This window comes from Nicotiana tabacum, chromosome 21, assembly GCF_000715075.1.
Source record: "Nicotiana tabacum cultivar K326 chromosome 21, ASM71507v2, whole genome shotgun sequence".
NCBI lineage: Eukaryota > Viridiplantae > Streptophyta > Magnoliopsida > Solanales > Solanaceae > Nicotiana > Nicotiana tabacum.
Window position 1 is genome coordinate 98,757,649 of NC_134100.1, and position 12,379 is coordinate 98,770,027.

Genomic DNA, 12,379 nt, shown 5'->3' on the forward strand with positions numbered 1-12,379 from the left:
GATCAACTGAAGATAAAGGAAGTCTTAATAAGTAGAAAAAATGAAAAATCAAAGGAGCTAATCCAACAGTGAATCGAACTTGCATTCATGAGGCCAAAGAAAGCCTTCAAAGGGAAAGCTAAACCAATGACACCCGCTTCCACTTTGTGACTTTTGGGTGCCACTATATCGATATATACGTTTCTTCACAGAGATATTATGTACATAGTAAGAATTTTAGCGAAGAGAGCGGGTGCCGTGGTACCACTACCTCATAAGATAGATCCGCCCCCGTATAAAAAAGCATAACATTAAGAATAAATTGGAAGTTAGTTAACAGTTTCCAAATATATTAAGGTGTCGTTGATTTTGAAATATATTAATAAAAAATAGTGTCACGTAAAATAAAACAAATATAATACCATAAAGTGTGATACCAGTGTTTACCTATTACAGTAATAAAAAAGGAAAAGAAAGAACTATGCCATATATATCTATCATTGCAACAAAAGGCCTTTTAAAAGCAGATGTGCATTTATCAAAGACCTCTAGGAGTAGTTGTTAGCAGATACTACATCTCATCCTCGATAAATGATCAATTTATTTTTTAATTTTAGTTCAAAATAAATATCTATTTATATAATAAAAAAAATTTAATTTATTTTTCCAAAATTACCCTTATGTACGTATCCCTAAAATAGTAAAAAGTCTTTTACTCCTCACATTAACTATGTTGCAACATTTAATTAAGGATAGTTTAGTCACACCAACTATTTTTATCTAGAATTTTGTATTTTCTTAATGTGTGTGTCCAAATCAAATTGGTCACTTATTGTGAACCGGAGGAAGTAGTAATTCTTATACAATAGTTAACTTGGAGGAAGAAAAAAAACTTGCTCCGTTTTGGCCATGAGCTTTTTTCAAAAAAGAAAATTACAAATATTGTTTGGTTATAAAAAATAACCAGTTTTTGGCAGTTTTTGAAAATAAATTTTTCAAGTTTTAAAAAGTCGTTTAGACTAGTTTTTCATGTTTTCAGAATTTTCTACTCATAAAACTTTAACTTCTTTTCAAAGAAAAAGCTTGTCCAAACTCAATTTCAGCTTCCGAAAATAATTTTTCATCTTATTTTTAATTATTTTTTTTTAAATTTCAACCAAATTTATATTAAAACACTAGCTTATATTAGACAATAATTATAAGTAATCACTAATTTCAAATTCATAAACCTATGACAGAAATGTACGGTTTTATAAAACAATTAGTAGAATATTATAAATATAAAAGATCAAGAAAGATGAATTACTATATAATTTGATCACTTGGCAAAAGATAAATGGCGAAATTTTGGTCCCACTAATAGTCAACTCACCTGTCCGAAAATGACATTCCTCCTTTCTTTACGCAACTTTTGCTTTGGACACTTCGAAATGTGTCTTTGGCCGGTTATGGCCGCTCTAATCTTTGACTATTACTAGAAAGAAAAATAAAAAAAATAAAACTTCTAGCTCTACAGATATCAGTTTCTTCTTTTTCTTGAAAAAAAAAACCCAAAACAGGTTCAAAGTCCCACCTTTGAGTACATTTTCCAACAATTTTCAGTTTCATTGAATATCAAGATACTATTTTTTTTTATCCTTTTAAAAAAGAATTCCCTGTTGGAAGAACCCCACCAGAAGAAAACTCCAAAATACAGATTAAAAATCTCACCTTTTAGATCTTTTCAACAGTTTTCACTTTCACTTTCATCACAAAAATCTGGAACAAGGAAGAGGAGAATTCAAGAAGAAGGGAAAAAATGTCATTTATTTTAGGGGTTGTGATTGGTGTTACATTTGGACTTGCTATAATAATTGCTTTTGTTAAATCAGAAAATGCAAGATCTAAATACCGTACTGAACTGGTAAGTCAACAATAGTCTTTTGCTATTTTTACTTCAACGTTTGGATTTTTAGTTATTTTTCATTTCTGGGGTTTGTTTTTCCTATTTATGTGTTTTTTTTGGCTGAATTGTAAAGGCTAGTGGAATTGCTGCATTTGCTAGAATGACAGTGGATGATTCGAGAAAGATCTTCACACCAGAACAATACCCTTCTTGGGTTGTTTTTTCCAATCAGCAAAAGGTGAAATCCTTAGCTTCTCTTTAGGGCGTGTTTGGTAGGACGAAAGTCTTTTTTTTGAAAAAAAAAACATTATTGAACAAGTGGGGTCTGGAGGGTATCCTGTTTGTTTCCGAAAGATACTCGGCCCGCGATGATGAAAAAAACAATAGAAACAAGCAATAATCAACAACAAAGGCCAGAAAAAAATGATACCAACAATGTAAGAACCAGAAAAATAGATGGAAGAAATAGCAACAAGCAGTAACAACAACAAGATAGCGGAAGATAGTAAGAGAACAACCCTTCCCCAAAAAAAAAATATTATTGAAGAGTGATAATAATATGCAAATCTGATAATGTTTTGGTGAAAAGTTTTGAGTAATAACGATTGATAATAACGTCTAGGTGTCGGTTAAATTAGAGATATGAAGTTAAGAGTTGAGATAATCAGAAAAAGGTGAAGTCTTTAACTTATCTTTAGGGTGTGCTTGGTATAATGGAAGTCATTTTTCAGAAATTTGCTAATTTATTCATTTTCTGAAAAAAAAACAATCGGTGTTTGGTTGGGAAATGGAAAATTTTCTGGAAAGAAAGATTTCTTGAAGATTGAATTAGCAAATTGGATAGTGCTTTGATGAAAATATTTGACAGTAAAGATTGATAATAATGTGTAGTCGTGTAGATGTTTGAGATAATTGTCTTCCCCTCCCCCCTCCTAGTGGAAATATTTTCCGTAGAAAATATTTTTTGGCAAATTTCGGAAAATATTCTCCGTCATACCAAAAACACCATTAATTTCCTTATTTGTTTTTGGGGTGCATGGTGACCATAAGATGATTTAGATAAAATTCGTGCATTGTGGTTCGGATTATGGTCTTTGGTTACTAGACTGTCCCTTTGTGGATTGACTATGTTTAATGTCTATCTATAATACATGTGATTTAGTTTGTTGTGTGGAAAAGAAGTGAGCTTTTTAATTTTTCAATTTTGTTCTTACAGTTGAAGTGGCTTAATTCTCATCTTGAAAAGATCTGGCCATATGTGGATGAGGTTAGGTTCAATGTCTATAAATAGTTTATTTTCCACTCTATTGGGATTCTGCAATTTTCTATTTTTTCCCCTAAGTTCTGATTGTTGGGACTTCTTTGTTGTTAATTGAGTTGGTGTGGTTATATCGTAATTCAGGCAGCATCAGAACTGGTAAAGTCAAGTGTGGAGCCAGTTTTGGAACAATATAGGCCTGTGATTTTGGCGTCATTAAAATTTTCAAAGTTCACTCTTGGTACAGTTGCTCCACAATTCACAGGTTAGATGATGGCTGTTATTACATGCCTCAGGTGTCTCAACTCATTCCAGCGTTTTAGCTTTATCTATTTGTGTGTATATGTGTATGGTCGGTAATTACTTATTCGTTCAATTTTACTAACTTTTGGAATTGGACGCATAGATTGAGTCTGTTGATTGCCATTTGCTAGATGATATGCATGCAATCATTTACTAAGAGTTACAAACACTATAAATTGGTCATGATATAGGAGAAGAGAAAGAATGTATGTTATGCAGTCCCTTTGTTCCAAAACATTTGTCCTATGTTCTTTTTGTTTTGCTTAAACTAGAATTTACTTCCTCTTACCTGATATGTTTGTTCTACCAACCAAAAGTTTGATCATGTTCTACTTTCTTTAACTATTCAAAGCTCTTGCATATTGTATTACCAAAAGGTTTTAGGAGTCACTTATGCATATGGACGAGCTTATCAGTCCTCTAGTTCTTTTTCATGTGCTTATTTGAAGCAGCATGACATTTCCCTGCTATTTCTAACCTCTTTGAGAAGTCAAAATGTGGCAAATAAGTTGAGATTGACAGGGGTATAAAAAACATCCGAACCTCATAGAGCTATTGTGGGGACGTCGCTTCTAGTCTCAGTTTACTCCTTAATAAAAAACATTGCTTGTGAGGATGAATCATGTGATATTTAACAAATGCTTGGTCTCATATAGATGTTTCATTGCAGGGATTTCTATTATTGAAGATGGAAGTGAGGGTATTACCATGGAATTAGAGATGCAATGGGATGGGAACCCAAGCATAATACTCGATATCAAGACTTATGTTGGTGTAGCATTACCAGTCCAGGTAATTAATTGCACCTCAGAGCTGTGCCGCATACTTTAACTGCTCCACATGATATGGTCCTAATTTCTGCTGAGATGCAAATTTTATTATTTTTCTCCGCGAATTACTCAAATTGAAGGTCTTACTGGAATTAGTTGTGGAGCAAACAACTGTTTTAGCTTAACTAGTTTGTATTTATGCTTTACGCTTGCAGGTTATCCCATATGATTTGCATGGACATACTCATGCTTGTGTTTTTTTTGGACTGACTACAAAATGAAAAGTTAATGTCCTTATATTCCCTGCAATACTTCCTTAAGATTAATCTAAAGAGTTGCACGCTTTAAGATTGAAGAAATGAAGATACTTATAATATATACATCTTACTGTTTTGTTTCATTTTCACTTCGTGAAAACTTCTTTTTTTTCTTCCAAAAGTATCAAGTAACTTCATGAAAGCCGGATTGTTTTGTTCGATGTCGACCACTTTTTTCTGCCAGTGTAATTTGCCAACTCAATTTGTTATAGCTACTAGCTACAGAAGCAACTATGGTATTATCTTGATGTAGTTTGTTGTCTTTTAAATTTGTCCACAAGCGTCATGTTAAGAGCTTTGGTGTAACTTCAAATATGTGCTTTCTCATTGTTCTGTTTTGCTGTCAAGGCACTAAAGAGTTTTCTCAACTATCTGCGTAAACCTTCTCCTACTCTTGTATTTTGCAGTGAATATTTTCTTGTATATTCTACTTTTTCCATGACTCTGTCTTGGAAAAATAGCCATTACTTTTTCCGACTACTTGTCCCTTTTAACGCCGTCACTAATTTATCCATGCAAATTTCTATTTTAGTTCCTGAAATATTTGCATCATGCTAACTTTTATGAAAATGATTTTAAAGTGATTATTGATCTGTTTTCATTTAGGTGAAAAACATTGGGTTTACTGGTATTTTTAGGCTGATCTTCAGGCCACTTGTTGATGAGTTTCCTTGCTTTGGAGCTGTATGTTACTCTCTGAGGCAGAAGGTGTTGTATAAACTTCAACTTTTTTTTTTTATCTTTCATTTGCATGTGTATCACTTTGTGCACGTATACTATGTTGCTTGGATTCTCCAAAAATATTGCCGGGTGCGTGTCGGATCCTCCAAAAGTAGTGTATTTTTGGAGGTGCGGCATTATTTTGGAGAGTCTGCGCAACATAGCACATACATGCACAGAAATCAACTTAAGCATGTTATTGATACTTATCCTTAAACAATTTAAGCATGGTGTTGATACTTAAAATAAAAAAAATTAAGCATGTTATTTACACAATCCCGAATTAAAACTAAGTCTTTTTATTTTATTTTGAATTAAAAATAGATTCTGAGTGATTGAGTATTAACTCGGTCAACAATTCAAGGATTTGTCACGTGTCTATTTAAATTTGGATGTTGATATTCAAGATAATTCAAGTATGTATCTTGCTACACAACATTCCAATATGCATCTTATGTGTGTACACAAAAGGCTGTCAGGATTTACATTCAGTGGGTGCTGATCATTGCACCCACTACTCTTTTGTGGCAATGGGTTTGAACTTAATATAAATATACATTCATAAAAAAATTCTCAACTACTTATATAATTCAAGCAAGACCAGAGGGAGCAGGCGCACCCACTATCTTAGTTCTACATTGCCCGCGTCTGTGCAAATGGCACTTACTCTCACCGGGACAAGACTACTCACATGCATATCTCACACCTAAACTCTAAAGGAAAAATGACAAAATAAATTTCTTTGCTTGCAGAAAAAGCTGGATTTTACGCTTAAAGTAATTGGTGGTGACATGACAGCAATTCCTGGCCTTTCTGATGCAATTGAGGTTTGGGCGAACTTCACCACTTATTCTCATTTGAGAAAAGAGAGGAACAACGGGTTTTCTGCTTTGAGTTGTTTGCATGAACTTGAACTTTTTTATGCAATCAGAAAATGGAATTCTTAACAAATGTTAGTTATGATTTACTACACTCTAGGTGTGCTAAAATGAATTTTATTTCTCCAGGGAACCATCCGGGATGCTATTGAAGACTCTATCACATGGCCGGTTCGAAAAGTTATTCCCATTTTACCTGGGGATTATAGGTATTGAAATTAACAACGGATTCTTTGAACGATCTCAGTTTCACCACCTAATTTATCTTTGCGCTGCCTTCCCAGTTTTGGGTCCAATCGAACACATTTATATTCTCGTTGAACCTCAGAAGGACCTTTCCAAATATAAGATTTCCAAAGACAGAATTTTGGATTAAGTTTTGGAGAGTAGTTCCCTCGACTTATATTGGACTTCCGTCCATTTTGCATTGAGCTAGAAAAGTCAAAATGTTATCTCATGCAATTTCGTAATTATCTCATGTTTTGATTGGAGCTGTAAAATCCTTATTGACATTCTATTTTCTCGTACCAGTGATCTTGAACTGAAGCCTACTGGAGTATTGGAGGTGAAACTTATTCAAGCAAAGGAGTTAACAAATAAAGACCTCATTGGAAAATCTGACCCTTTCGCTGTATTATACGTACGCCCTATACGAGATAGAATGAAGAAGAGCAAAATAATTGTAAGTTACTCATCTGTTTCCCTGGAAAAGTTTCTTTAATTCATTTGATCAAATTAAGATTAAAGTAAATAATGTTCTTTTTCAGAACAACGATTTGAACCCAATCTGGAATGAGCATTTTGAGTTCGTAGTTGAAGATCCACTGACACAACACTTGGTGGTAAAAATCTATGACGATGAAGGGCTTCAGTCAGCTGAACTACTTGGATGTGCCCATATCCGTTTGAATGAGCTTGAGCCAGGTAAAGTAAAGGATATCTGGTTGAAGTTGGTGAAAGATTTGGAGATTCAGAGAGACCAGAAAAATAGGGGCCAGGTGACGGCTGCAACTCCCTTTACTTTCCTTGGCCATGTTTCGATAGATTCTACAGTAGCTGGAAATACACGTACATAGCACTCGGAAATCTGATGGAAATATATGTGCAAAAAATCCAAATACTGGAATAGTGATATTTTCAGCAACAACTAAATTAAACAGCATTTTACTGTTCAAAATGAGTGGCACCGATAGTGCTGTGAATAATAGATAAGGTCTCGATTGCCATTTCTTTAGTCCTATGTAGGAAAATTATAGGCAGTGATTTCCTTTCCCTTATGGCTCTAGACCTCATCAAAACTCTATATATTCTCGATCGCCATTTCTTTAGTCCTATGTAGGAAAATATAGTTCTCTCTTGATATTTTGAGCAGAACACGTAGAATAGGTTGTGTGCTCTCCGTCTGAACTCTTCTCATTATCTTTGGTTAGGTGCATTTGGAGCTATTGTATTGTCCTATTGGCATGAAGAATGGGTTAACTAACCCTTTTTCTCAGACTGAGACAATGACTTCATTAGAGAGAGTTCTTAAAAATGGGGCAGAAGGAAACGAAACTAGTCCAAATGGAGGTGAAATCAGCAAAAGAAGGGAAGTAATAGTACGAGGGGTACTTTCTGTTACTGTGATATCAGCTGATGACCTGCCCCCAGCTGATATAGGGGGGAAAGCTGACCCCTACGCCGTGCTGATTATGAAGAAGGCGCAAATCAAGAACAAAACCAGGGTATCCTTTCTTCTTCTTATTTAACTGTTGGCTTCTCAGTAAATTCAGTAAATAATTTCTTTCCTTCTTTGGTAAGTAGGAAAAGAAACAATATGCCGCAATTCTCATTTTTGGATCTAGATTTTTAACTTTTCCTCTTGTCCTCCTAATATTCAGGGTTGGATGTAGAGTTATAGATATGGGTTCATCAGAACCCACTAGCTTTGGCTCGGACCCTTGTGTTAAAAGAATACACTAGATAAGTACAAACAATCGATTTCGAACCCAGTAAATCAAATGAATTGTGGTAGAATCCCGATCTTGAAGAACTCATAAAAAAATAGAAACCCGAACTCGAACCTTAAGGTTCAAATTCTGGATCTGCCTCTGCTAATATTTAGTCTATGGAAACCACAAAGTTCGTATTATCCTTGTTTTAGTGTAATTTGTCTTGATACTCATCATTCATAACTAGATATAGTGCTGAATGTTACTTACAACAACTACACCGTAATCCAAAGCAAGTTGAGATCAGCTATATGAATCTTCACTGTCCATGAACAACATTTGAGCTCATATGATGTAAAGTATCCTTGTTTAGTGTAATTTGCCTTGATACTCATTATCCATAACTAGATATAGTGCTGAATGTTACTTACAACAACTACACCATAATCCAAAAGACGTTGGGGTCGGCTATATGAATCTTCACTGTCCATGTCACAACATCTGAGCACATCTAATGTTAATTATCCTTTTTTAGAGTAACTTGCCTTGATACTCTTCATTCATAACTAGATATAATACTAATTATCACTTACCAAAAAATATATATAACACTGATTATCTGTTTCCCTTAGGTCGTAAATGAAAGCCTAAATCCAGTTTGGAATCAGACTTTTGACTTTGTTGTTGAGGATGGATTACATGATATGCTAATTGTGGAAGTCTGGGACCATGACACATTTGGAAAGGTAAGAGTACATGTCCTTAAATAACTTCCATATGATTACCCTGTGACTATTTTCGTTCTCGCTCAAAATATCATTAAGCACTTTCTTAATTTAACATATTTAGATACCAACTTTTGTTGATATGATGTTTTCTATGCAAGATGATATTTCTAAGGGCTCTTTCCTTTTCTTTTTTCTTATGCGTAAACTTTGGAGAGTACCATTTTTGTATCTTATTTCTTGACTGTTATATTGATTCATTTCCAATTCTCACAACTTCTTCACAGGATTTCATGGGAAAATGCATACTGACTTTAACAAGGGTTCTAATGGAAGGTGAATATAAAGACACCTTCGAATTATCCGAGTCTAAATCAGGGAAACTGAACTTGCATCTCAAATGGAACCCACAGCCATTATACAGAGACTCCTAGTGATGAACATCAAATTTTCAGTTTTTATTCTTGGTAGTTTTATGCAGGGAGTAAAGTTACTTTGATTCCGATATTGATTGGAAAAGACCAAGTAAAATCGAATATTTTCTGTACATGATTTGATTAAGAGGAAATAACGCATAATGCCTATCAAGGCCAAAATAATTACCCGGTGTTGCCCACTTGAAAATTAATTATAATTCCTAGCACAAACTTATTACCGGACTATTCAATTTTCTATTTTCCCTTTAATTTGCTTTACCCCATGTGAGGGGCATGTGGAAAATACAAATCTATTCCCCTTTTATTTTATGACTTGAATCACATTACTTTTGACTATCTTTCCATCAATGATATGTACTTTGACGGTAGAAACATATATTAATAATTATTTTTAAAATAAAAATAAAAATGAAATAGGATATTTGCAGTGAGAAAATGGACAAGAGGAATAAGTTGATCGTAGAAACTCTCGGTTGTCGTGCATACTACAATTTCAAAAGGATTGTCCTGAATTTTTGTTCAATTGTTGTGCACATTTTCAATAAATAAATAATAATATTTATTAACATTAATGGAATTTCATGGAGGTATTATTCATTGCATAAGCTCTCATTGAGTTAATTAGAATATGTGACAACTGATATTATTTCAGTTTAATAATTGAATTTTAAAAAAATAAATAAATTCTTTGTGTACAATTGTATACCCTATTGGTATAGCTATATACGATACTGGTATTATAAGTTAGTTGGAACATTTTTTTTGTTGTATTAGCTACATTTAATTGGTACACTATTTGATTTTTCTTTAATAATAGTAGAATAGTACAATATCTTGAATATTTTTAATTTTCCTTTATGCATGTGTATTATGTAATCATTTTGATTTTTTATGCGTTTGTTTTATATAATAGTATTATAATACAATATCTTGAAATACATTCTTATATTAATATGTGGTACACTATTTTTTGATTTTTCTCTTTATGCATGTGTATTATGTAATAGTAGTATAGTCATATATAATTTTCTGAAATTAATTAATAGAACTGTATACCCTATTGGTATAATTATATGTCATATTCGTATCCTATGGTAGTTGGAATATTTTTTGATTGTTTTAGCTGCATTTTTAAGTGAATTCTATTATGAAATGATTTATATGATCATGTTTTGCTGTGTTGGATTTTCTTGTACCTATGGACATAGATTTTGTGTATTATAATATTATATAATAGTTTTTATATTTATATGCAGTTATTGGAACGACCCCGTATAACTATATACCCTATTAGTATAGTTATATACTATATTGGTATCATATGCTAGTTGAATCATTTTTTGGTTGTATTAACTGTATTTAATTAGTACACTATTTGATTTTCTTTTAATAATAGTAATATAGTACACTATCTTGAAATACTTTATTATATTAATATATGATACACTATTTTTTAATTTTTCTCTTTATGCATGTGTGTTATGTAATAGTAGTATAGTCATACAGTTGCCGGAAATTAACCAGTAAAGATGTATACCATATTGGTATAATTATATACCATATTGGTATCATATGGTAGTTTGAACATTTTTTTTGGTTGTTTTAGCTTCATTTTTAAGTGATTACTATTCTGAAATTATTTATATAAACATGATTTGCAGTGCTGGAATTTTTTTGTGTCGATGAACATAGATTATGTGTATTATGTAATAGTTTTTATAGTTATAGGCAATTGTTGGAACGACCCCATACAACTATATACCCTGTTAATATACAGAATGAGCAAGTTGCTTTGCGAATATTTAGCTTGCAATGCGAGCATGCAATTTTCTCATACTTTTATTGCATCCTTTAATGTTTTGGTACAGTAGTATAGTCGCAGATAATTGTAGCAATATTCTAGAGCAATCATATACTCTATTGGTATATATGTATACCATATTGGTATCATATGGCGCTAGAAGTATTTTTTGCTACTTATACTTTTATTGCATTTTTCAATATTTTATTATCATTTCTATTCTAACTAGTATATATGGAGAATTGGTGGCCGTAGATTTTATTTTCTTGCTCCATAACTAGTTGTGTTACTGCTAATGGTAGAGTGTGTACTGATATTTATATGGAAGGAGATCAAGGTTTGCATGGCAATCACGTGTTAATTCTTAGAATCTGATTATGTAATTTATGGTGCTCAGCAACAGTCAGTGTGATATTCAGTGAATTAGATCAAGTGACAACTGATATTATTTCAGTTTAATAATTGAATTTTAAAAATGAGAAAAAGACAAAAGGTATATTATACTAGTTATATTTAAAAAAACGTGAACAAATATTTACTATATCAGTTATTTTTTCTTATTGTATAAAAAATAGTGAAAACAGTAAATGAAATTAGATTATGAAGAGAAAAAGAATATAAAAAAAATAAGTTAAATGAAATTAGAAAAGGAAAAAAGAAAAAAATAAGAAGAAAACGAGAAAAAAGAAAAGGAGAAAATAAAGAAAAAAAAGGAAAAGAAGCATAGAAATTAAAAAAAATTAGAGAAAAAAGGGAAACTTTCCCACAAAAACTACTATGGGTAGGAAATATAATTAATTTGATGGGTAGAAAAATAAATGGATAGGTAAGGGTAAATAGTTTTATTTTTATGGGTAACTGTGTCATTCTCCATTTGAGCACATAATTTTTGCCCAAAATATGAAAGTACTCCTAAAAATCTCAAAAAATAATTTTTTTATTATTTTATAGAATTTTATGAATTTTTCTATATTTTACTTGATTTGTTTTGTGCTTTTTTTTGTTTGGTGCATTTTTAGTAGCATTTTAAATCTTAAAAAATAACAAAAATATTTTAATCTTTATATTTTTAGATTTCAATTGCATTTGTAAAAACCAACACTAAAATACCAAAATACATTCGTAACTTTACATGCATTCGTTAGTTAAATAATTAGTTAATTATTAGAAAAATAAATAATTAGGTTAATTTTGCAAAGTTAGTTTTAATTAGAATTAGATTGGTTAATTTAGAAAAACATTTAGACAAGGAAAGAAAGAAGCTTTTTACAGTTTGTTTTCAAACTGGGCCAGTGATCAGCGGCCCAAATCTTGCTCCAATTTCGTCCAACCCAGACCCCATTAAAGCCGGTCCAGCCCCAAAGACCCCCAAACG

At 32.2% G+C, this 12,379-nt stretch overlaps 1 protein-coding gene across 1 annotated transcript; it reads left to right on the forward strand.

Moving 5' to 3' along the window:
* Positions 1–1,406: 1,406 nt before the first annotated feature.
* On the forward strand, positions 1,407–9,362 carry LOC107831492 (synaptotagmin-5). The gene is made up of 13 exons (XM_016659258.2): positions 1,407–1,882; positions 1,998–2,102; positions 3,081–3,131; positions 3,267–3,387; positions 4,096–4,217; positions 5,119–5,220; positions 5,985–6,059; positions 6,240–6,319; positions 6,642–6,792; positions 6,878–7,108; positions 7,541–7,834; positions 8,674–8,787; positions 9,054–9,362. Exons 1-13 carry the CDS (start codon positions 1,778–1,780, stop codon positions 9,198–9,200), a joined length of 1,698 nt encoding a protein of 565 aa, XP_016514744.1. The 5' UTR covers positions 1,407–1,777; the 3' UTR covers positions 9,201–9,362.
* Positions 9,363–12,379: the final 3,017 nt, after the last annotated feature.